Source organism: Citrus clementina, unplaced genomic scaffold, assembly GCF_000493195.1.
Source record: "Citrus clementina cultivar Clemenules unplaced genomic scaffold, Citrus_clementina_v1.0 scaffold_3, whole genome shotgun sequence".
In the NCBI taxonomy this organism is placed as follows: Eukaryota; Viridiplantae; Streptophyta; class Magnoliopsida; order Sapindales; family Rutaceae; genus Citrus; species Citrus x clementina.
Window position 1 is genome coordinate 47,730,127 of NW_006262339.1, and position 27,736 is coordinate 47,757,862.

The following is a 27,736-nucleotide window of genomic DNA, read 5'->3' on the forward strand; positions in this document are numbered from 1 at the left end:
TTTCAAGCGAATTTGTAATCCTACGATAATTACAATTCTGGGACCAAACAATCCTTTTAAGTGTTGTTGTTTTCTTACTTGTATTCATAAAATTATCATGGCCACAATTAATAAGCAATGTTCGTTGGATTGGATAACGTGGTCATCAACGTCCACGTTCTATTAATTAAATTTGTCAAAACGTCCCTTCTCTGTCTCTGTCTCTCGAAAAATCCTCTGCAACCCAAACACTTTCCTATTTCTTCTTTCTCTATCCTTATCTCCGGAGGAAAACGTTTTTTTTTTTTTTTTTTTTGCCCTTTAGCCGCCTCCTCCTTCTTTAGACACGAGGATGATTGTCTTGTTTTAGCATATGAAGCTTGAAAATGTTGTGTAATCTAGATGGAGGCATCTTTGAGTAAACCTGAAGTGCACTCATTTATTTTCATGTGCTTCAAATATTAATTTACTAATAAATAATTATTGGGTAATTTGTTAGATTATTTTTTTAATAGATAAAATTAATTAATTTCAAGAATTTTATTAGAAAGGTATCATTGTAAAAAGAAAGGAAAAAAAAATAAATGTAAGAATATAATATATTTAACACGTAAGTACTCTTTTGGTCACTGTATTTTGAATTAAGTATTCATTTAGTCTTTATATTTTGAAAAATACATCAAGACACATCTATTGTTAAATATTTGACGCTCTTATTTTTCCTTTATCGTTACAATAATAATACTCTTCCTACAATCTTGAGAGCATTAGTTAATTCATTCATGAAAAAGTTAATTAACAAATTGATTAATAATTGTTAGTTTAAAAGAACTAGTATTTTTTAAACCCTTGCAACAATCTTTTAATAATTATTCATAAAAAATTTAATACTAGCCAAGTTAAAGCTACATTTAAATACTCTACTCGCTTGATAGTAAATCTCTATAAAAAAAAACTAAAGTTAGTAAATTAACCTTAAAAGTAAAATAATAATGAGAAATTTAGTTTAATTTTTATTTTTATTTTAGTGTTAATTTAGCAAATTGACATTTTTTTTTCTTTTCATTAGTGTCACTAAGAATATTCTTGCAAAGATATTATTATAAAAGTAAGGAATAATAAGGACAAAAATATAACATAGTTAACAGCAGAGAGTGCCTTAGAGTCATTTTTTAAAATATAAAGATTAAACAAACACTTAACTCAAAATATAGAGATTAAAAGAGCATTTACCCTATATTTAATTGTATGAGTATTTTGAGATATTTTTAAAATATATGTGTAATTGTTCAATGTATCGAATGATTGTGATATTATCTACGTTGTGGGTGGTGGTGTTTAACTACAAGCTATACGGTCATTATTTGCATTTGAATGAAATGTACATTTTTTGTTTTTATTTAGAAAATACATTCTGTGACGTGTCAGTTATGAACCATATGGTTACGTAGAAAAATATGGACCATGTGACAAAATACTTGGTTCATTGCATTGGTCCTTTTATACCAGATTTATCATACAAAGTCTGTAAATATTTCAAAATGGTAGTGACGCCGCCGTGACGCGTGATAAAATAACATTGCCTAGTGTTAAAAACATGCTCTAAAGACGGAAATTAAAAAAAACAAGGCCACCTCCAGCTTCTTGGCTTTTGATTTTTAAGTTATTACATGTTGAGTTATTTTTTAATAAAAAAATTCTATCCTTTAATAAAGTAAGAAATAATTTAAAGATAATAAACTAATATATTTTATTCTATAATATCTTAATATATATTTTTTTCTTTTTTTTGTTTTAACTTATCTCATACATTACTAAATAATGATTCTTATTTATTAACTACCATAGAAATGTTTCAATCTGGAATCCTTAATTATATTAAAATATATTCTAATGCATTATATTTTATGTTATAATATATTAAATTTTATATTTTTTTATATTTTATCTTATTCCTAACTTTTAATAAAACCATAAATCCATGATTGGAAATCCACTATTAACTATTAATTAAGTTTCTTTTGAGCTTTCTGTTTCACTCAAAGCCAAATGTCTTAAACCCAGGACCATAAAATAGGAAAGGAAAAAAAAAAAATTGGTTATTGCCCATCATGTCTCCGTCATATTCTTTAAATTAATCGTGTGCGAATTGGAAAATTTTTTTGTATCACTTTTTTTTTTCCTTGCACGTGCATTCTTCTATTCTACAAACAATTGTAGTGTAATGCGTCACAATAAGTTTTTTTTTTTTTTTTTTTAACAGAAAAAGAAAATAATAATAATTAAAAAAATGCTCAGGATCTAATGGCGTTGTCAACCCCGCGCACACAATACACAGGGAAATCGAATTAACGTTGATTGTATAAAATTAGTTTGAAACATTAACGTCAAACAAAAATAAAGAAGAACGCGGATGAGCTAAGCGCTGACGTGTCTCGCTTAGACATTTTCAAAGACACACCAGTTTACTACCATTGCTTGTCACTGTCGTCCAACACTGTAGCATGTATGTTACTTTTACTTTATTACCCCCTGCTTAGCTTTTGAGGGATTTTATAAGCGTTGTATAAAACATTTTCTTATGATAACTCAACAGTGGTTCTTTTGTTTTAACTGCCATATGCATAAAGTCTCTTGTTTGGACATAAAAATAATTAATAATATGGTCATTTTGATTTTTATAAAGGGTTAATTTTGGATTATTTTCTAAAAAATTTGACTATTTTTAAATTCTCCCTTTATTTTTAAAAAATTTAATTTATTTTTTTTAAGAAGACAAAAAAAAATCAATCACTCTCGTTTTTTTTTCTTAGTTTTTGAATAAAAATTAAGAGTAATTTGAAATTTTTTAAAAATGATAAAAATTGAAGCAATTATCTGAAAGCAAGACAAATAAATTAGCTAGCTCCATGACTCCATCGTTTCACACCCGACGTAACAATAACAAAACAACAAAGCTAAAAATCATTCGAAAACGCCAAAATTTAAGAATCGTTTTCTTCCTTAACTTCACCATTATCATTTAAGTTGGAATATTCACTTTCATTTTGTGTTTCTTAATTATTTCGCGACATTTGAAGGAATATTCGACCATTATCCCGGGCATATAATTTATCTAAAAGAAACGAAATCGTTAATGTTTTCACATTTACTCTTTTTTTTTTTTTCCTTTGGTTATTTTGTTGTATGACCTAGCTTTCATGCACAATGATATTACCTCATCGTTTCTAATATTTTTCACCACAATTGCTAGGATTTGTAGAATATGATTATAGTCTTCTCTATTATCCTCAATTATCTCTCTCACAAGTGTGGGCACACATTAAATCCTAATTTTTGTATAAAAGAAGACAATCTTATAACATTCTCTCTCTCTCTCTCTCTCTCTCTTTTAAGAGAAAAATCTTTGCATATAAATATTAGTTATGTTCTAATTTCCTTTTCTTCATATAGGCAATTAAATATTAGAGTCAGAGTTTGACTAACAATTGAATTAGTGGAGGGACTGTAGACTCATGAGCTTTCTACCTTAATAGTTAATGTACATCATCTCATGACACACCAAAACTACTAAGTTAACCTAAGTTATTTCACTAAAAGCCTGAGGCTGCTCTCTGGTGGTGGATGCAATAAATAAAATCACAATTAATTAGAACTCTTTTTAATCAAAACTCAGCTTGGTCTTAGACTAATAATAACCACTTAATTGATCTCTCATCTCTATTTGATACTCTTAATTAAAGTTAGGCCATGATAAATATCGTGCCTGTGTAATTATATATTTATCCCTAAGTTACTATTTGTTGTAGTGATCACTTTTAATATATTTATATTTGCAAATAAATCATAAACAAATATTATCATTCAATAAACAATTTATAGAACCAACGGCCACAACTAGTTTTGTAAGCATCATTTGTATAGATTTTATCTTGTAAGTTTATGTTCTTATGATCCATTAAATCATATCTCTAAACTATTGAGGTATTGATTGTTGTATGGATCTCATTTTGTGATAACTCAAAATATATAGTACGTGAATGCAAGTTCATCGCCCATTCAAGATTAAGGTCGATTAAGCTTATTAAAGCTCGTGAGATTTTATAATCAACAACGTTTGTTAAACCAAATCATAATTCAATATAGTCTTTTTCAATATGCATATCACATATACATATTAACTATTATACTTGAAATCTCCACTTTGATGATCAAAATAAAATCATTCAATATAAAAGTAGAAAGTTACAACCTTATATAATGAAATGTCTATTTCATTCATAACTATGAATAAATTTTTTATTTATAAAAAGTTTGTGATTTATATCTTTGTATCAGCATCATATGCCCAATATAGAAATCACATATTTTATAAATAAGGACTTATAATGTATGCTGAAATAAATAATGAATGAATAAATTTCATCTAATTTAGAAATTATTACTATTTTATGGCATGTTTTTAGAGCACAAAATATCAATAAGTCTAACACATGCAGCGTGTATAATAAACATCATTTTTGTCCCCATTTTTGGTTCGTGTCGAAAAAATTAGCTAATTTACTATATATTTTATTTGTATTGATTTGTATTTTTTTTTTTAAAAGGTAAAGGAGGTGAGCAAACTCAAATATAATTTTTACACCCCTTACCACCCCCAAGAATCAAATTTAAATTTTAATAGAGGCTACAGTTACACTACAAACAATCCGACTACGCCCTTAAACTTTATCTGTGTTCTTAAATTTGGCCCCCATTTTTGCGTGTAATTTCATTATTCTAGGGTCCTTTGCAACTCGTTCATTTTACTTCTGCTGAATCTGGTCCACGCAGTCAACCAGCATCGATTATTCCACTGGCCTGGTGTTGGGTTGTAAATGAGACATTCATTTGCAGGTTGTCCACAATCGCAACAAACAAAAGAACTGGGAATATAGATGTGAGGAGATATTTCATTTACCAACTGCATGACCTGGTACGTTCCCATTGGGTTTCATGATTGTGCCATCGCTAAAAGTCTGTAACACCCCCTGGCGAGCCTTTCATTATTGCACATGGGAAAATTGTCACTGCTGACTGCTGACCTAAATAATATATTTTACTGTACACGTACTATGTGGTCCAAGTTTTTCAGATTCCCAGGTCCCAAAAGCACCCTCTTATCAATTTATTATGTCCACAACATGAGGGACAAAATTGGATAATTTCGGAAACGAAAATTATCCCTTCCCATTCGAGGATTGCCCTTCCACAAGTTTTGTTTTCTTTATTGAATAACTGGTCTAATATAAACGTGCACAAATAATGATCACAACATCTATATATACCGAGGGCCAGTTACTGTGCTAGATAAATTTGGGGAAGAAATTAAAACAACACGTATATATATCATAACAAAAGTTTAACTCAGTAGTATTATTAGCTAAGGCTCAAGATCCCAACATTCTTTAGATAAAACAGCTGATCGATTTCCGTAATTACAAGAGGTGGAAATAACCAAGAGAGGAGAAAACTGAAAAGATGATTAAAGAAACATAAAAGCATCCAAAGAACACAACTCGTGCTATGATTTGAGCTATTACATACATGATCATAACAATCTTACTGATCTAGTCTCCTAAGAAGAGCCGATCTGAGAGCATCTTCAGTTCTCAAACCATCAGGAACCCTAACCACAATATCTTGAAGCATGAGATCATTAACACATGACATGCTAGCATGATGCAACTGCAAGTCCAGGTCACGCAGTGAACTCATTAGCTTAGCAGCCGGATGGTTCACATTCTCAGATTGGACTCTGATCATGGCATCACTGCCCATAATCTTGGTCTCAACTTCAAGATTGAACCCACCGCCTGAACCAGCGGAACTAGGCCTAGCTTGGTCCACGGATGTGGTGGTGCTATGATTATCAGAAATCTCCAGCTTCACTTTCTTGGACTCCCTTTGAAGCAGCTGTGACTCCAAATCATCAATCTTGACCTTGAGTTCCCTTATGTAAGACACAGCATCAGAGAGCAAAGATGCTTTGTCCATCCTTGACACATTTGGAACCACAGCTCGCAGTGCATAGAACCGGTGGTTCAGCTTCTCACGCCTCTGCCGCTCAGCTTCAACATGGTTCAGTGGCGTCTCTCTGCCGAGTCCTGGCTTTCTTCCCCTTTTCTTTGGCGTTCTTTTCTCCACAGCACTAATATTATTCACTGGCGGGGGCAAGGGGCAATCGGAATCCGAATGCTCAGAATCTACTGTATAAGATGATTGTCCAGTACTACTTTTAACAGTGCAGCCTTGATCTTTGCGTGGTTTCTTGACCTTGTTTTGGTCTTCCTCTTCCGGCCGGCTCAGCTCTTCTTCTTCTTCTTCTTCTTCTTCTTCTTCTTGTTGTACTCCGGCTATGATCCCAATATCAGCAAAGGATATGTTCCTGTCGAGGAAGTGCATCGGCGGTGCAGCTGGGGTGGGATTCGGATTCAGTGGTTTGGTAATTAGATCGGAGCCGAACAGAGACTTGACTTGGTGGACGAGACCCCAGTTCTCCCTGATCAAATCAGAGGAGCCCAACTCAAGCACACCACAAGAAGTGGGTATGCAAACAAAAGTCTCGATGCCATGCGATTGTGCTTCTTTAGCTCTTTCGCAGTTGTAAAATTGCAATTCGTGGCTGCCAGTTAGCCACACCAAAGAACCAGAGCTTTGAGCCCTGCCTGGAATGCCAACCCCAGCACCGAAAGACCGCGTGAGCGACATCACGTAGAACCATTCGGTGTCAGTGACATCACCGCCGTCCATCATGGACAAATCCATCTCATGGCCCATGAATGATTGTTGGATTCCCCTGATGCTGCTGATGGCCCTCTTTCTCTCCATGTTATTATCTAAGGCTGCACCTGGTGCTGGCGCTGGCATGCTCATTCTTGCTCTTGGCGATGCGTCTTTGGTTCCTTGGTAATGGCCATCTCCCCAAGCCAAGAAAAGTTGGCCGTTATCGTCGTTTGATATTGTTTGCCAAAAAATGGCATAAGCCCACCACTCTGGTTGGCTCTGCACTATGAATTGAAGCCTTTGTTGTAGTGTTGGTGGTGGGGTTTCTGGAGTTAAAGATACCAGAGAAGAAGATGAAGATGGAGATATTATTAGATCTTCCATGGCCGACTAGCCTTGTTTAATTAATTTCACTGGAATAAGTAGTGAAACAAGGTTTGTATCCAACATATTACAGAATTTGTGGATGTGCTGGGAGCATAAATATAGAGGGCTGTTAAGGAACACGAAGTACTACTGTAGAATATAAGTTTAAATATAATTAATTAATTAATTAATTATACTCTATTAATTTTGATAATTAAATAACTCGCCTCAGAACAGAGTGAACCAGCTACGTGGGGGCCTTATGATTGTACCCTAATTAGAACTAAATAGAAATTACAGTAGAAACAAATACAACGGAACAAAAAGAGATCAGGATATGAGGTGTTGATCAAGGAAGTGGAGTGAAGGTGGCTTCTTTGGGGTTGTTTGTTAAATATCTTTTAAGTTTGAAATTTTATGAATTTTAGATTTTTTCAGAAAATTTTTTGTTTATTTTTTTTGTAACTTATGTTATATTTATATGTGAATAAAAAAAATAATTTTTTGTAAAATTTTATCTAAATAGAAAAAGATCTGAATGTAAAGTAAATATTATATTATGAAGTTATCTCTATAATATTTATTTATTTTTTAAATTATAAAATTTAATTATTATTTTATTTTAATTTATAAAGATATAAATGTCAAATAATTATATTTAAAATTTATTTATTAATAAAATAAAATAAAATATTATTTATATTCAGATATTAAAAATATATATTATTCATATATTTGTATTTATATCTATCCAAACTTTAAAAAAAATCAAATCTATTCGAATTTGAAATAAAAAAAAAAATTATAAAAGATCTCATATTTTAATAACGTCCGATATCTCCAGTTATAACATTATTCCATAAATACTGGTGAGGAGAAGAAGTAAAGTTTGGTGTTGGTGGGACCTGACCGTCCAAATTCGCTTACTTACTGTGCCACTGTTGGCCACCAGTCACCACTAGCACGTGAACCGATAGCGACGAGCCTGAGTGACTACTGATTAGCAACTCTATGCCTCCGAGCCTCGGGCCCTGCTGGGTGACCTTTTGCACTTTCCCTTGAATCAATCACTGGTATTTGACTACACTTGTTATTTATTATTATTTTTTTTAAAAAGGTAAATTTCTCTATTTTTAATTTTTTTTTGAGTTATAAAAGTACAATATTTTATAATTAAGAAAAATGATAAAAGAAATTAACGGCTGATTAAGTGTTGATACAAACGATTGTGCTATAAACTTATATTATCGTGTTAAATGATATTTTTTAATTACGTGTAAAATAACTTTGTTTTACAATTGATTTTACTAATGTCCTCTCATATTTTTCTATCTAAATATCATTGCTCCTAAATACTTAAAAATAAAATAAAATAATTGATTTAAAACACTTGACATATGCAGTAAAAAGTTGAAGAATACCACAATAAACAATAATAGTGGCACAATCACAAATAATTTTGTATTACTGTGTGTACATTGACTGTGGCATAAAAATTGACTGAAAAAGAATAATAATTAATTTTTTTAATTATATATGAGCCCATAATAATTTTATACAATCAATCTCTTCATGTCATATCAATTTATATATATTTGTTTATAAAATATGGTTGTAACTTTATTATTACTCATAAAATAATTCAATTATAGTACCCATATCTCAAAATTTAAATACATTAAATAATTAAAAATAAAAATTAGTGTCTCCATAAAATAAAATCCCACATGCTCAAAAAAAAAAAAAAAAAAAGAAGAAGTCTTCTTAAATTATATTTAATGTTCCTTACAACCATTAAAAATAAGGTTAAAAAAATTATTAACCCCACGTAATCCACTTACATTTCACCCATTTTTACATTGTTTTTGTTAATTATAAATTACAATAAATATAGTTACTGTAAGTGTGTATATGTTACGGTTAAACGTAACATAGGTGATCCGATTAAAAAAAAAAATGTATCAACGCACCCCCGATGTGCTGACGTCAGACATTTCGTCGCTTTCGTGTTTCATTTTCTACTTTTTCTGATGCCTGTGAATAGGGATGGCAATTGTACCCGCAAACCCGCAAACCCGCCCAAACCCACCCGCCAAAATCCGCCCGTTGCGGGTAATTTTATCCGTTGCGGGCGGGTTTAGTATTATAAATTAAAACCCGCACATGGATGCGGGTGGGTTTGGTATTAACCTTATACCCGGTGGATACCCGCATGGATATCCACCAAACCCGCAATATTTTTTCCAAATATTTTTAATTTAATTTTAATATAAAAATGTATAAAGAAAATAATGTCATTAATCAAATTACCAAATAGCCAAAGACTCAAAGTTGTATATGTGTGTATGTGACCCATCTCCTATTCTAAAGTCATAACCTAAAGAAAATTAAAAGCATTTCCCTTCGAATTAGTATTTGAAAATATTAATCTTAATTATTATTATAGGCATTGTGTTGGATGTGTGCTTATGGTGGTGAATGAAATGAATATCTTCTCTTGGAGCTTGTTTTAAATGATAATATGAAATGTAATTATTATTTTTAGATAGTAGTTTGTGTTTTTTAAATGGATTTGTATAATTTATACTTAAATTTGAGAATTTGTGTTGAATTGATGTGGAAATTTTAATTTTTCATTTACATTGTTTAAATATGAAATTGAGTATGTTATATGAAATTTGAGGTTATTATTATAAATTTATATATCAAACATTTGTGATTTTAAATACGGAAACCCGCAAAAAATCCGCCGGATACCATTGCGGGTTTGATAATTGTTAAAACCCGCTGCGGGTGGATTTTTTAAAAAAAATTAAAACCCGCTGCGGGTTGCGGGTGGGTTTGGTAATTCAAATTTTGTGCGGGTTTGGGTTTGGTAATGGCAAACCCGCTGCGGGCGGTGCCCATTGCCATCCCTACCTGTGAATCGTCTGTCCACTACCTACCGCAACTCTGAAGGCTTTTCCGTACAATCATTTGTTTTTTTTAACTCATGTCCTCTTTCTTTGAAAAATAACAAAAAATTAAAAAAAAATAATAATAATTCTTTTTAAAGTGCTGCACTGCATTTGTGGTCCTCACTCACGCTAACATTTTGTAACGTGTTTTTTTAAGATGTTGCAAAGTGGACGCTTACTTGTGCCGTTAATTTTTTTTCTCAACATCTTTTTTAATTAAAAATTCTATTATGTAAATGATTGTTTAATTAATTTTTTTTTTTATAAGTTCATTTAGATATATTTTTTTAACTGTAAATAATCGGTATTACTAATTAAGAGAAATAACACCTACCAGAACTAATGAACACAAAAAAATTTAATATATTCAAATAGTTGTATCCCAATCTTAACACATCAGCTTTCTCGTAGCTTCTGATTCCGTGGTTTTGCCTTAGTGTTATTTAAATAACAATAAAAAGATAGCATGATATAGGAACAGTTTTTACTTGGATAATTTTTTAAAGTGCCCTCTTAATTTGGCAATCTTTTTTGGGGGATTTGCCCTCATGCATCTTTGAATTTTTTAATGTGATCCACATCCATCATCTATTGATGATACAACCAAAATTTAATTGATAACGCTCGTCTCTTATTTTATGAGTCACTTGTGATAAAACAAAGTTTTGTTTTATTCTTTGGCCGAGATACTGACGAATTTAACGAATGCCCTAATTAAGTGAGAGACTGGTGACCGCATGCATGGCACCAACTCTCTCTCTCTCTCTCTCTCTATATATATATATATATATATATTAAATATCAGTTTTTCTAATTTCTGTATCTTATTATTTAAAAAAATATACAAATTGGAGTTGAATTCTGTGTTGCCACTCATACGATACGATGTCTCGGATTCCAGCTTCGAACTACGCAATAGGCATACAACGACAACGAACTGGACGGAATTTTGTCTCGTTATTTTGATTTGTCGTGTAGTAGTTTTTGAGAACCAAAAGGTTATTAGACACTTCCATACGAATAATAAAATTATGTTAATTCATTAAAGTCAAATTGCATGGACATTAATTAATCAAATGTAACAGGATGTACATTAATTAATTATGTGAAAGAAGGTGTATAGATAATTCAAATGAAATCTACAGTAACGTTAAGTGAGAGTTTTACGGTCCACATGAATCATATATGATGAGTTCTATGTTAAGATTAGTTGGATCTTAAAATGAATGATATAGAGAAATTTTTCTCTTATAACTTAGTCAAAGAAATGGATAAGTTTTAAAGACTGATATAAAGAGAGAAGATAAATTTCACTTATTGTTTCATGAATTTATATAAAGATTGAAAATATATATGATAAAAAGAAATGATACAACTGTGATTAGAAAATTTGATTGACTGACAAAAGATTAAGTCGATTAATCTTTTTTATTGATTGACGATGAATGTTTTATATTCGTTGATAGAGTTGGAGATAATTGTCTATTTTGATTAGTTGGTTTTATTTCTATCATTATTTGATTCTTCTCTATCAACTATGTTCTTGATCCAAGCATTAAGATGTAAAGTAAGAGTCCACCAATATTAGCTTTAATCACAAAGTTAATTAAATTTATTTTTATAGTTGAAAACAATTAAGTGCCTCAAACTTGATTACTTTTGGAAGATTCAAAAATAATTTTGAAAAGTTAAAAAGTTAATTCTAATATTTAGTAATTTTTTTTTTAAATGATTTTTGGCAGAGTCACCACATCCTACAATAGATTTTGAAAGATAGAGAAATAGTAGTTTTTTAAAATTTGATTTTGAGAAATAATCATACATTATAAAAATCTTAAATTATCGTTATTAATTAGGAAATAAAATCATTAAGTTTAAGGGATTGTTATTAGTTTCAATTTTATTGAGATAAGAAAACAAAAAAATAAAATTAAAAATATAAAAATATTTATTTTATTATCAGTTATTACATATACATAATAAAATATATTTTTATATACATGTTTACAAATGTGTAAGCAAATTTTATTAATCATTATGATTTAGTTATTTATATTTTTACAACAATTTAACAATAAGATGTACCAAACACATAGGCTGCTTCTAAAACTCATAGCATTTTTGAAAATAAATTTGATCAAATATTTAACTAATTCTATGTACAGCTAATTATTTCTACACTACAGTTAACAATAATAATTTTAAAGGGTTAAAACTGGTTTAGTCCTTATATTATGAGATTAGTGCCTATTTAGTCTATATATTTTTTAAAGTACATCAAAACATTCTTGTCAATAAACTACTGATACCTCTACTGTTATTTTTTGTTCCTTTTAATCTATTTTTACAATATTACTCTCTTATAATAATGTTTATTTTTTTAGAACATTAATGAAAATAAAAATTAAATTACTAATTTAACCTTAAAAAATAAAATAAAAACAAAAGAATATATATTAATTTATGTGGAATCTCACACATGTCCAAAAAAATTAATATTGTAGAAAAATTAAATTACTAATTTTTTTGGACATTAATAAAAAAATTAATATATTAACTCCTCAATACAGTGTTCAATAAAAATTAATATATTCTTTTTGATTCTATGTTATTTTTTAGAGTTAAATTGGTAATTTTTTTTCTTTTTATTAATGTCCAAAAAAAGACACATTACTATAAGAAGATAATATTGTAAAAGCAAGTTAAAAGAAACAAAAGTAATGTAAGGGATGTCAATGATTTAACAGCAAAAATATTTTCATGTATTTTTAAAAATATAAGAAATAAACAAGCATTAACCTCATAATATAATGACTAAATAAGTTTTACCCTTATTTTAAACGGTAGAACACTACAATAGCAACCCTAGTTGAAGATAATTAATTTGATTGTGAAAATACAACAAATTAAGAAGCCCAAGAGTAATATCTTATAGCTAGCTTAATATACAATTGGCATGTATATCTTGTCTGCGTGTGTGTCTATATATATATATATATATATAGGAAAATGCTACTTACTTGGAGTCAAGCCCCGGGTCAAACCCCGAGAGCAATAAACGACGTTGTTTCAATTTTTTTTTTTTTCCTTTCATTCTCCCTAAAACGACATCGTTTTACCTTGGTAAATACTTGTGGACAACAGCCCTAAATTGCTCTCTTTCTCTTAGTATCACAACAACCCCTTTCTCCTTCTATTTCTATGTTTCTTTCTCCCTTCGTTTCACAGCCATCATCACGCATACCCAACCATCGTCACCCACTACCACGACAGCCATCAGCTCGGCAACCACCATCACCCAGGGTTCTATCACACATACCCAGTCATCGGCACCACCACCACTGACAGCCATCACGCCTGGCAGCTTAAGGTAATGCTTCGATCTTAGCTTCGATTGTATGGCCGATTTATGTTATGGCAAAATGGTGACAGTTTGCGAACACTCAACTATGTAGAAATATAATTAGTTTATGGTGGGTGTTGATGGTTGGGTATGCGTGATGGTGGTTGTGAAACGAAGGAGAAGAGAAAGCAATGGTTTTACAGAGAAATAGAAGGAGAAAGGTTGTGAGACAAAGAGAAAGAGAAAGCAATTTGGGACTGTAACAATTTTACCTTAACCAAGCTAAAACGACGTCGTTTTAGCTTGAATGAAAGGGGAAAAAGAAGAAGATTGAAACGACGTCGTTTATTACTTGTGGAATTTGACCCATGACAAATAGCCGAACTCATATATATATATATATATATATATATAACGACGATGACATTCATAATTTTCATACACTCACAAACACACAAAAAAAAACACCCTAAAGAATAAAGTAGAATTTTAAAAGACAGAGGACGTTAGTAGCTAGGCGGAGTTTGATTCAGAAAAACATTGATCTTTAGACTTTCGTTATTATTATACGCCTGCAGCATTGGCCTAGACATATATATATCGCACATCATTGTTTAATTTCCCCACCTTCGAAAAAAATACTACTCGTTTTGATTTTTTATATTTTCTCTTCCCATTTTTCTTTTCGTTTTCTCCGGACTTGTGATCCAGCTCTTTTTTTGGCCACGCCAAGCCTGTATATCATTTTTCTTTCCTTTTTTTTTTTCGGATGAATAATTAATTAATTATAGCCGCTGAGTTGATATTGTTTTCGACAAACAAACAAACGAATAAAAAACCACCAGGATAAATGTACGCTTTGAATAAATACATAATTAACCATATGAACAAGCAGGATTACGAATTTGGGGGGCAATCGATTCGTTTTCTACGATGGCAATTTTTTGCTCCTAGCGAACAATGTACTCTTTTTTAATTAATACCGCGTAGTACGCAATACGATTCATTAAATTTCTAACTTCAATTGAAATAATATCATTTATTTTCCAAACTTATCATGATGACAAGACCTCGCAGGTTGCCATAAATTAATGTTGTCTTTTGCCAATCATCTTTATGCAAATAAAAGATATTGTAGTAAGCCATGATGTAACATCACACAAAAATAATATATGTGAGATCATGCAATTATTTTTCCACCATCTATATGCACGAAACTATGTTGCTCACTGTGTACAATACACCCATCCTCTAGTTCAATTATACAGAAGTCCCTGTAGATTGTGGTAAAACAACAAAAAATCATAAGTTTCCGAGCCTTTAACACCTAACCCCAAATATATATATACAAGTGATTATTTTGAAATTCTTATTTCTATCTCTTTCTTATTTTGAAAATCTTATGTATTTAGTAAATTTTACTATTAAATTACTGTAAGAATGTAAATAATTAAATTAAAAATAATATTTAATAAAATTTATTTACACATTTATAAATAGATGTGCAAAATACTTTGTATTGTGTATGTATAATGATTGATAACAAAAATAAGTATTTTAATATTATTTTCTTATTTTATTGTCTCAATATAATTTGCAATAATAATAACCTCTTTAAAATTAGTGATTTTATTTCCTAATTAATAAAGATAATTTTGAAATTTTTTTAACATATATGAGGATATATATATATATATATATAGAATTGTATTAAATATAAAATTAAATTTTAAAAAATTACTCCTTTCATACTTTTCAAATTTTATTGGAGGATGAGTGACTTTAATAAAAGCAATTCTTATAAAACTTTACTAAGCAAAAAAAAATATTTTTTAAACTTTTGAAAGTTACTCTTTAAAATTAATCCCAAATTTGATAACTAGTTTTGCATTAAATATTCATTTCTATTCCGTATCTCAAAGTTTGAAATAATTATGCTTACCGTGTTTACTTTTGCTACTTCAACCATAGGCTAACAAAAATTGTGCTTAGTAATAAAAAATATGATAAATGTTACCGAATTACGCACATGCGGTACTGGTTGAGACTGCCACATCTCATACGTCCGAATCGATGCCAATTTATTGAGATATATGGATTAAAATTATTGGACCTACGTATGTTCCACAATATGGGGTAATTATTTCCTCTTAGTTAATTGTCAGGGCTCGATCCGACTGACCCAATCGATAAATACAAATCCAATTATGGAGATTTGATTTTAATAGTCATATATACACATGAACAATATAGTAGATGCGAGTAATTTATATAAAGAAATTTACCCAATTTCATGCTTTACCCAATAAACCAATAAACAAATTAAAGGGAATCGAGTCCATCCCCTATGTCCAATTTAAAAAAACAAGGCAAGTTGTCGTTCACTGGATGATCGTGATATCATTTTATTGCGAGCTATTACTAATATTCCACTTTGCCTTTTCGGTACCCAAAAACTAGCGGCTCATTTATTTTTATTAGGTATGTTCATTTTCGCATTCTATAATGACTTGTCATGGGGTAACAGATGTAATTACAAAGACAATTATTTGTTACAAAATAGCAGCCAGAAAGATATATGTTTCCACTTAATAACTATTTGATGCTTAATGGGAAAGATAATTGACTGAAGATTTGTTTTCCTTGCCAAGAAGAAATTTGTCAAGGTGAAATTGAACTAAACCTTTTTATACGAATAGACGGTCTTCTCCCATTTAAAATATGAGTGGAGTAGACGTCACTCAAATATTAGAGAAGATAAAAATTTGGGTTGTACTTTATAAGAATATGCAATCTTCTCCTCTTTGAAATATAAGTAGAGTATACGTCTTTTGAATATTAGAGGAGGTAAAAATTTAAGTTGTGCTTCATAATAATTGATGTAAATTAGTTCCAATAATAGTTTAATTTATAAATATGAGTTGTAATCTTATGTAATATGAGTTGTAGTCTTAAACAATAGTCTCATGTAATCCAAAAAAAAAAACCTTTCTATACGTATGGTGTCAATAATATCATTTTCTCTCTCATGTCTTCAAACACACTTACTGTTAATAATAATAATAATAATAATAATGATAAATTCTGTTATAATTTAATCTTTTTGACATGACCGTTTGCTCCTTTTATTTGTTTATTGATCAATTGTGGATTTGATCATTTCAGAGGAAAAATATAATTGAAAAAAAATGGAAGTCAATAAATTTATTTTTCTTTAAATTACAGGAGGATTTTGATGGGTTTGGAAAACGATACATTTATTGAACAACATGGAGTTCTAATCACTTTCGCAGTGAAAATATGAAATAACATCTGCTCTTTTCTTGGATTCCTTCTTCCTCTAGAAATGTGAAGCATGTAATATTGGGTAACAATAATGCTACACATCCTAAATTTTTTATCCTAAAAAGTTATCCTAAATTATGTGGTATTTATCAATTAATTGGTGAGATAATGCAATTAATTCACTTAGATCTTGTAAAGAATTATCAACCACTCAATTAATGACACATCATTTGGGAAAACCTTTTAAGATAAAAAATTTGGGATGTGTAGCATTATTGGGTTTGGTAAAATAACACACAACATCGTTTCAATCCCCTGCGACAAACATACTGAATCTTTTAATTTGCTGGCCAAGCCGTCCAACCTAATTGGCCGGTTCTTAATTAATTTGTTATGTTGATTAGAATAAGATAGCGTTATAATTGAAAGGTCACGTCCACAACTTGCTCTCTCGAACACAATTGAGACACCCAACTTGCAAATTCGCTTTTCACCATCGTTAATTAATTGAAGAATCGAATGAACTAAATGAAGGAAACGTTTCATCACTTACGAAAGACATACAGCAACATTTACTATTTTAATGCAAACAATCGAAGGCGCTTGGGCAGGAAACAATAAACGACTTTAAAATAATACAATTAATTATCACACAAAATCTTAGTATAGATTAGGGATGGTAATTTTTTTCGATGGGATGGGATTGAGACATATTTTTATCCCATAAAATAATTTAGGGACGAGAGTGAGATATTTTTTTATCCCAGTTGCATATACGAGACAGGAGTTAAATTGACAAATTTCGTTACATCCCGTCTCATTGCTGACTATGAATGAGTCAGGACATATTTTTGTCCCACAAAAATATAGAGACGGAAATATGACGTTTTTTCATCCTACTTGCATACACGGGACGAGACTAAAATTGGAAAATCTCATTTCATCCCGTCTCATTGCCAACCCTAGTATAGATACTGATTACACTCCATTGAAATTTTCCTCTTTCACCTAAACAACTTCTTCGAATACAAAAGAGTTATGATCTTCCATTTGCAATATTCAATCAACAGATCAAAAAGGGTTAGGAAGAAGAAGGCACCCAAATTTATATATTAAGTTCTTGTTTGAGATTGAGATGTTATAATTTTTAAACTATAGCTGCTGTAAAAAAAAGTTATAACTATTAAATAAAAATTAATAATATATAATAAATATAAATTTTAAATAATCATTTTGACGAAATTATTAAACATATAATATATTTGTATTATACGAGTAAAAAATCATATCAATATAACTTTTAAGTTACAGTAGATAGTGTTTACCAAATACTTTAATACTATAATTTAAAAACTACAACTGTCCAATTTCAATCCTAAACACACTTTAAAATTTCTCAATCATAATATGCAAGTAAAAGGATTAACTAACATCTTCTTCAAGAACGGAATTGAAGGGAACAATAAAAAAGGAAAAAAAAAAACTCGGGTCTGCACACTTCGCCTAACGACTAACGTGCATCTAGATTATACACATCTCAAGTCAACAAATCACGCCAATATTCCATTTCTAGCCTTGCTATCATTTCATTTAAGATCAACTTTTGATGTCTAAAAATTCACCATTCAACATCACTGCGTCCTTTTCTTGCAGGGCCAATATTGATGACAATCGTTCATTGAGCTGTGTCTGTTGGTACAAAATTGCCAGCTCAATGTCGCCGAATTTATAGTCACTGCCTTTGCATTTTATGTCCTCATTAATTCCATAGCATAAGAAATAAAGAAGTTTAAATGAAGAGGGGCCGAATCGTAAGAAGCTTCCACGTTATTATATTATTTTTACACATTAAAAAATATATATAAACCTGAATTTTATTGGTTAATGCATCTACTTGATTAATATTCTATAATGCAAACAATCCATTTAGGCAGTAGTAGAACTAAGCTTTGGGTTGGGTTTGATAGGGACAAAACAGAGAAACTCTAAACTTGGCTAACCTATAACAAAAAAATCTGTAAAATTGCAGCGCACCACGTTACGGGTTATAATGGATAAACTATATAATGTTTAGGCTATAACATAATTGTATAAACCATGAGGGGGCCAAATGTAAAATTTTATATTAAATGGGCAATTTATCAATTCAATTTCTCGTTTTTCGTTGAAAATGAGAATTTGAGAAATCAAATGAATCATGGAAGTATTTTGCATACGACATGTGCATATATAATTGGTTGAGAAAATATATGACTGTATGTTACGGTAAAGATTATTAACTAGATACGAAAGAATAATTAAATGCTTATAACACGTGAAGGAGGATTAAGTTTGAATATGACCATTAATTAATAATAATGTCACAGCAATTAATAAACTTGCGGGCGGCGGCTATTAAAAAAGAAAAAAACAAAGCTACTATTAAGAGTATGGACCATGCTACACATAGTAAGAAATAAGATTTTGAGAATTCATATGAAAGAAACATTATTCGTTTTATATTGGTTCAATGAACCCAACCAATCACTGCAGATAAGATCACTCAAATGTGTGTGTTGAATCTTATTGATCTTAGCCTCGTTGAGAAGCGAAACATTGAGGATCTGATAACGAATATGGTGTGTTGCAATTGTTGCTTCAGAATGACTTTGATCTGACTCATGTGCTGGCATATATGGCAACCCAAAAGATCTCCGTCTAAGAAATTGCCCATGATCATGCGACGAACTAGATAGATATCGTCTGACTAACAAGCTCGCTATGATTGAGGATCTAGGACCAGGATGATGAATGAGTTGCATAAGCATTACCAGTAATTGAAAAACATAATATATAATAATCATTACTTCAAAAGTTGTTTGTCTTCTTACAATTTGTAAGGGAGATGCTACCTTACAATTAACTTAAGGTAGAGTCTTTTCTATCGATTGTGGGATCAAGTGGGATCCGCAACTCAATTTGTGAATGAATATACCTTACATTAACTAGGGAAATCTACCAACAAAGGGAAATCTACCAACAAAGTGTTGGCTCCACTTACAACGGAGTCTTCTTAAGTGGCTTGACTGAGTTTGCTCCCCAGTTCGAGTCACAAGGAAGTCGCATTTGTTGGGAGAACTTGTGCCTCCCGGTTCGAGCAGGAACTTCTAGTCTAGGTTGTGGTACGGACTTAAAGGTGTCTCTCACAATTGGGGTCCTCCCCAGAATACCTCGTGGTTAAGACAAAAAAAAAAAAAAAAAACCAGAGAAATCTCTTTCTAATTTGATTTAGGAGAATATAAAAATTAATGTTAAAATGATTATTGGGGACCGGTAAGAGAAATAGATAGAATAAATAAAAAATCTCCGTTACTTCTAAAGTATGTTAATCATGCGCATATTTATCTTTATATATATAAAAAATTATATGCTAATAAGTGAGTTGGTTAACACCTTTCTTTTTTTTTTTTTAAATAAAGAATTTGAGTCTTCATACATTATTTGTGTGAATATATTTTTGAGGACGTCCCATGTTGGGCCTTTACTTTAGATTTTAGTTGTATATTTATTTATATTCTACGTAATATTAAAATGATATTTCGCTGAAAAAAAAAAAGGTAACATTTCACTTTCAGTGGTGGTGGTTGTAAGTGTGTAACATTTCACATTCTGTGGTAACTGATAAAAGTGTGAAAGCCGAACTTAGAACAAAGTTGACCAATTCCAAATAAAATATTTTGCAATATCTCCACAGAATACTCGTGCCAAATGACTTGCCATCCGTTTAATTTAACTCCATTGAAAAAGGAGTTGAATTATTGGCACCCCTAGGCCCCAACTCATCTTCTTATTTACCTCATTAAAATATTTACAAGTAATATTAAATTCTTTTGGCACTTCCATTGATACAACAATCTTACTTAGACTTGATCCAACGGCTAGATGCAACTGTGGCACGGTGCCACAGTTGCACCTAAGGTTTCCCCCAACTAACAACACCAGCCTAAAAAATGACAGAATTATGCAAAATGGTAATTTCCGTTTAGACCCACTCTAAAAACTCTGTACACCCATAGTTTTTCTCATCTTTTCTCAAACAGGTACAAGTACCATAAATCCTCTTTTCATTTTTAAACCCTAATCTAAGAATTTTAAACTTACGTATATAGGAATTTTTTATGTTTAATATAATCTTGTGATTCAAGCAATAATTAAAAAAAATTGAAAAAAGTGGGGGGAAACCTTAGGTGCAACTGTGGCACCGTGTCACAGTTGCATCTAGTCGTTGGATGTCAGTGGACTCCACCAATTTAACTGCATCCAACGATTAGATGCAACTGTAGCACGGTAGCCTGATTCTGTTACTCTGTTAGTTGATACGAGGAGTGTAAATAAAATACGTTAAATTTTATTGTTGTGATATGGGATTTTATAGTATTTGCTCAATTTTCCGACCATACAGCAGGCTTGAAAGCGAAAGGTGCCCTCAATGTACGCACCCACTCATTAAGACCAATTGTGTCATAACGGTACACTAACAATCAAATAACTTTCATGCCATCACAATCCAATCATCATTGAGGTTGAGGTACGAATCTTCAAGTTTGAGGGTAAAATGAGAATTTTCTCTTATAGAGAATAATTAATTAGATTAATTAGAATCTTCAAGTTTGATTAATTTTTTAAAATACACAGATTAATTAGATAATTTGCTTAAATTATATGGATTAAGTATTTGTTTGGTAATGAGGTACTGTAATTTTTTAGTTATAATTGTTATAAAAAAAAGGTTGTAATAACTATTGTATTTGGTAAAATTAAAGCTTATAGGATAAAAATCAATGACTTTCGAAACCTAAGTATAAAAATTCACCGAATAATTTTATATTTGAAACATTCGAAGCCAATTATTTTTCTTGAAAAAAGTTGGGCCGACTTTCAAGGCCCAACTGACCCGTTTGGCTTAGTGGCGAAGCAGTAGCTTTCCAGTTGCCAATATTGATCCTAATTGAGGCTGACTATGTAATAAATCAGACAAGAAGAGGATTAACCCCCCAAATGTACTTGCTCATTTTAACCTAAAGCATAAGTCAGTGTCACTAAACATACAACATTATTTTCCCTTTTTTAGCTCTTTGACTAGACTTTAGACAAAACACTAAAACATCTATTCTGTTACATTAACTTTTACCCAGACAAAGACTCACTCACAAACACAGAAAATGGTACAGAACAAGAGAAGAACAACTGTGTATGTAATCATGCACATGTTTCTTCTCCACCTCCTTCTTCAGTATTTACAATGCCGAGATTTCTAGTCTTCTTAGCTGGCTTACCTAACTGAAATAAAGGATGCCTGCATAGTCTCCTCACTCCTCGTCTTAAGCTTAGCCAGTCCCCATTGTTGTATCCAACTCCAAACCCATTTTCTGATGCTCCCGTCTCTCTCTCGCATAAAGCAGGCTTGCTGCTGTCTGAGACTGACTCAATGTCCTCTTCCCCAACACTTTTCTCATGGAAGTTCCAAAATTTCTCCTCAGCATCAGATTCCAGTCTACCCAAAGTCACAGCCCTTGAGAACTTACTAATTTCAGGTCCTTCAGGGGTGCAAGAATCCTGATCAGTTAGCTCTAATGGAACCTCCGCCTCCGGATCTGTCTTTATATTTGACAAATGTGAATCATTCTTGTTGTTGGGAGAATCTGAACATGGTGAGAGCAACCGAGCCTTGGCAGCTGCTTCTTCCCTTTCTCGAAGGATCTTTAAGATAAGTGTTTTGAGGAAGTTCATCACTTGCACGGCATGAATTAAAGCTGTCAGAGGATCAGCCATCTGCATCAAAAATATTTCTTTCTTTTGTGAGACCACATTAGACCACAGCCGTAATGCATGGATGGCTATAATCACAAAATAAGGCTGCTACATTGTTGGCAGAAGCACAAGAAGTTCTTTCTGTAGATGGGTGTGGCATTAAAGCAACCAGCTAACGACACCTCATGAGTCGGAATGATGAAATGAAACAGTGGAAGTTATGAAACAATGAAGAAATTAACCTGAGTCATGTTTGGCGCAAAAACCATAGCAATGTTGCGTGCATTCATCTTGTTGTACTGTTCGTGCTGCACCACATCTGCCATCAAATTGATAGCCCAGTCAAGCAGAGCTGCCTCTGATGGAGGAAGTAACTTCACAAGTTGAGTGCAGTCCTCTTCTGTGTTGCAGTGCATTACTTGGTCTGACGTAAGAGAATCAAGTACCCCAGTAGGAAGTTCTCTAAGCCATGCCTGCGAAGTATCAGAGAAACAAACACCCATCAACCCAAATATGAATCAATTGAGGAATAAAAAATCGTGAACAATGATGTAGAGTAAATCTATCAAAAGTTCCATTTTAAATCAAAAACTTAAAATTGTCTATTGAACTTTCTATCCTATTATGTCAAGACCAAAGATTAATTCTTTCAAATCCAATAACTGACATGTTCCTTCTAGTGTTTAGCAAAATACATCAATTCTAAATGTAAATAAATGCAAGATATAGCATGATCATGTAAGCATACCTTTATCAAACCTGCCAAGCAATGGACATCTATTCCGTGAGGTACTACACCTTTGTTAAGCTGATCTCGCACATATTCTTCTTGGCTATTCTCAGCATTTATTCGGAATATTCCTTCTGCCTGCATGAAATAAAGAAAGCATTGATCAAAACCATTTAACTTTGTATAACATGTACCAATAAAAGTTAAAACCGATGTACAAGCATAAACATGCCTTAAGGCCGCCTTCTGAATACAAATGCCTTTGCATCATGAGAAGAATTGTAGGCACACTGTTCCCTCTGTCATCATAAGAACATTGCATAGACTTTGCAGAAACTCCAAATACACTTACACTGGACCAAAAAAAGAAGAATATGATGTAAGTTAAATGAAAGATGAAAAACGCGTATGAAGCTGGCCAGCTGGGTCAAAAAAAAAAAAAAAAAAATGAATGCAGAGGATTATAAACGATGAAACAGAAATTAACTTCCAGTATATTCATATAACAAACCACCTACCCAGATCCGCCATTAAGAATCAAATTTATTAAAAAAAAAAATATGTTTATTGGATGTTTATTCTTGGAAGGCAAAAATCATTACGGCAGATAATTTAAGGCAAAAATCATTACCACATACACACACGACACATCCCTACAGGCACAGGCTACATAAATCCCTGACTTGTTTCTATGTAACTGTCTTGCTTCGATCTGACACATTATAGTTTAATCTCATATAGTACCAGCAGAGGTTAGTGAGATAGTCTACGGTACATCTGAGACTATATAACCAACTAGTGCACATGTTACATGAGCAATAAAATTTAATATAACTGCCATTTGCATATTAATTTTTCAAAATAAACAAACACACGACATAACATCATTTACTTGTTATATAACTGATATAATACCTTCAACGTATTCTAATTTTTCTCGCGGTTAGGACATGTGTGGAGAGACGATATAAATAGAGCACTTGAACGCATAAATAATCTTGTTTAGAGGCAATATTCCAGTAAAGCATAAAAGCACTTAAATTATCCAATTCTTCAATTGACACCAAACCGCAACAGGAAATACAGCAGATTACATAACGCTAATTAATTAAAAGCAAATATGCAGGTACATACGAGACAAAAGTCATGAAGTAACCATTATGATGTACAACAATTTCCTTAGCTAACCCCACTGATACAGTTGGAATCCCTCTTTCTAATTGGATGGCGTATAAGGAATATACAGCTATAAACTATATAGATATTTAATGTGGTTTATAATCAGATGTCCCACGAAAATTCAACCGCTCCATTGAGGTTTGTACAGTTCCCACTCTTGCATCTATCCTGAAGAGCAGAGCAGTGCTTAAAGACAACTGATAGTTAAACATAAACTTCAACGGTTAATTCCCTTCCTTTCACAAATCTGTTAGAGTATTAATAATGATACTGTACAGAAGTAAATTGGATGCCGCATATCAGAATTATTTATATACAATTCTGGCTAATTAATAATAAAGAAAAAAAAATCAAATTATCAAACAACATTTCAAAATATGATAAGCATTAGAAAATGTGTATATATATGTATATAACTGAAAAATAATGAAAGACTAGCACCTATCAAATCGAAAGAAATTCAAATACTACAGACGGACCTGGCACTAGGCGCTTTTCGTGGTACCTCGGGCTCAAGCTCAGTAGGCAAACCGAGAAACCCATTGAAACGATCGAAAGTCACATGAGACACGTGTCTCACTTCGGTTGGCCAACTAATATCCATGCAAGCCTCATCTTCTCCCTCAACACTGCACGTGACCAGTGACTTCCTCAAAGCGGCTACCAAAATATCACGAATCTGAAACTGGTTGTTGTGGTGGTGGTGGTGAGTCGAGGTGGAATTACCACTTTGCCCATCTCCGTTTACTCCTCCAAATCTTGACCCTGGGTTTATTATAAACGGTGTCGATAAGGGGCTTCCCGAAATGTTATCATAACCCTCATTATCATTATCAGTATCAGTATCGCATTCGAACTCCTCCTCCTCTTCGTCGTCGTCGTCGTTGTTCCTGTTACTGTGGTGAAAGAAAGGACTCGGAGGAGGGGAGTTGAACTCAGTGAGTCCAACAAATCCGCAAGATTTGGATCGAAAGTGTCGAGTCATTGAAACTCTAATTACTTAATTTGTATACATGCAGTGAAAGGATGAGGAGGGAATATGAAAATGAAAATGAAAATAGTAAACAATGAATGTGGGTGATAACTGAAAAGAGTTAATTATAAAGAAGGGGGTGAGGTGGCGGGGTTTGGTGGGGTGAAGAAACTGAGATTCAATGGAGATTGCTTCAAGGAGAGAAAGAGGAATGATTTTGGCAGAAGGAGGTACTAGATAGATAGACAGCCAGTGGCTAATGGCTATGGTGATGAGTGCTGATGGAGACATTCCGTTTGCTTTTTACTTCGTGTTTGCTTATCTAATAATTAGCAGTACAACTTTCCTTTTTCTCTTATTCAAAATTATATTTTATCTTTTCAGAGTTTTGAGTAGCCAAGTTGAAACAAAGATACAAATAATATTTTATCTTTTTATCTTCTTCTTCTTCTTCTTCTTCTTCTTCTTCGGTTAAGTGTTTTTGCTTTACGATCGAATTCGAGGGAGGGTGAATAAGTAACTAAACTACAAAGTGGTGATTTTACGTTAATTTAAGGGTCTGTTGTGGTCAACCGGTCACGGGTCTCTATTCTTCTTGGCTGGTAGAATGAAATTCAGTGATTCAAGCAATTAAAGAGACGATTTTAATTCCTTTTTTTTTTCTTAAATTTTAAGCGAGAACGATTGTTCCAAGATCGGTCGTTACAAATTAACGTGGATATGCATGGCAATTAGTTAATTAATTTTCTTGTTAGTTAATTATATATACACGTACACGATCTCGAGGTGCTGTTATATGTTATATATGGACTTCAAATTAAAGAAAGTTTATTGCTGCTAATAATTCAAGAGAATATAATAAGAAGGTGGTGGTAACGTGGGTTTTCAGTTTTGGACTGATTAAAGGCTGGCGAGCGTAGCTTTTGCTTGGATTCTCGAATAATATAAAGGATCCCTCTAAGTTAGATGCATATACCTTACAACCATCTCATATTAATAGTATCCATACACTATTTATATGAGAAGATTGTAAGGTACATGCATGTAACATTACCCTAATATAAATATATATTTGAAAGGGAAAAGAATTGTTTACTTTCGGTAAGATTTTTTTATAGAAGAGATTTCAAGATTTTTTGCGAGCACTGAGCCATAAACTACACACGTGTACGAAGTCGCCTTGGGAACGAGGGTCCGGATCTGTATATTTTAATTTTAGGGTCTATGAAGAATTGGCAGGCTTTTCGCTGTTTTGTTATCTAGTTCCCGAATCCTGACATTATATTAGACGGTCACATGTGAATTGTTCCTTTCTTGTTCCCAAACTCAAACTCACCGTGGGCTCACGCAGTCACTTAATCATCGTGCAGTTTCACCATTAATTAATGCAATAAAAGAACCTCCAGCTTCAGGTCCCATAAATTTGATGCCATTCTATTTCCATATCATTCCAAACATAAAATCGCTCATCGTATTCCGATAATAACCAATCCAATAATATATATAGTAATGAATAAGCAGTAGAAAAACAGTCATGGCATATTGGCACGTGAACATTTTCATGCAACCCACAGCTATCCGACACCTCTGCTAGACGTTGATCTGACGGTGGGTTTTGCTTTTGTAAACTCTGTACACGTACATACATATGGACTGCGGGACTGCGGTCCCCAATTCCCAAGAGCGAGTGGGACCACGGATTCAATTTGATGGTTGCGGTGGCCACTTTATATATCCTCATAACTAAATTCGTAAGTAAAGTTTTTTAAATATTAATTTATCAATCACCCGGTCGAATGGTTCTCTCGGAGATTATTTCATTTTAATTTCTCTCTATATTAGTTTTGAATAAGGATCCACTCTTTGTTTGTTTGCAGTGAATTTTATGTTTCACGTTGATAATTAAGCCATTTTTTTTCATTAAATTATGCAGGTAAAAAGAAAAAGAAAAAAGAAAGAAAGAAAGAAAGAATCGTAATTCATTATTAATTTAGCTTTTTGTCGAATATCTCTCCAGTAGTTTTCATAATTTATTATATTAATTACTTTTTTATGCCAAAATATTTTTCTAAAATCCTTATCTCGGCCATAAAATGATTATTATTTTTTTCTGAAGAAAAAAATTTCGATATAAGAGATATAGGGGGGGTATTATGTGATAACTGCAGGGATAGATTGTCAGTCATTCTGTCTCTCGGGCACTTACAATCATGATTTGGTCTAATAATTATTAGAGTATATTTTTTTGCCCATTTCTTTGTATTGTTTTTATTTATAATTCAATCCTACATCAGAAAGTACCTATTCAGAATGCTTACAAGTTACAATTGTCTTCCAAAATCAAAACACATTGATCTTGTAGTACTAGA

The 27,736-nt window shown here is 32.0% G+C and overlaps 2 protein-coding genes across 2 annotated transcripts; both read right to left on the reverse strand.

Moving 5' to 3' along the window:
* Positions 1 to 5,365: 5,365 nt before the first annotated feature.
* Positions 5,366 to 7,467, reverse strand: LOC18047048 (transcription factor MYC2). The gene has a single exon (XM_006444701.2). The coding sequence runs from the start codon at positions 7,126 to 7,128 to the stop codon at positions 5,581 to 5,583; it is 1,548 nt and encodes a 515-aa protein (XP_006444764.1). The 5' UTR covers positions 7,129 to 7,467; the 3' UTR covers positions 5,366 to 5,580.
* Positions 7,468 to 21,697: 14,230 nt separating this feature from the next.
* Positions 21,698 to 25,668, reverse strand: LOC18047049 (rho GTPase-activating protein 3). Its single transcript, XM_024188758.1, has 5 exons — positions 24,874 to 25,668; positions 23,448 to 23,568; positions 23,234 to 23,353; positions 22,728 to 22,958; positions 21,698 to 22,506 (listed from the first exon to the last, which is right to left on the reverse strand). Exons 1-5 carry the CDS (start codon positions 25,377 to 25,379, stop codon positions 21,934 to 21,936), a joined length of 1,551 nt encoding a protein of 516 aa, XP_024044526.1. The 5' UTR covers positions 25,380 to 25,668; the 3' UTR covers positions 21,698 to 21,933.
* Between the last annotated feature and the right edge of the window lie 2,068 nt (positions 25,669 to 27,736).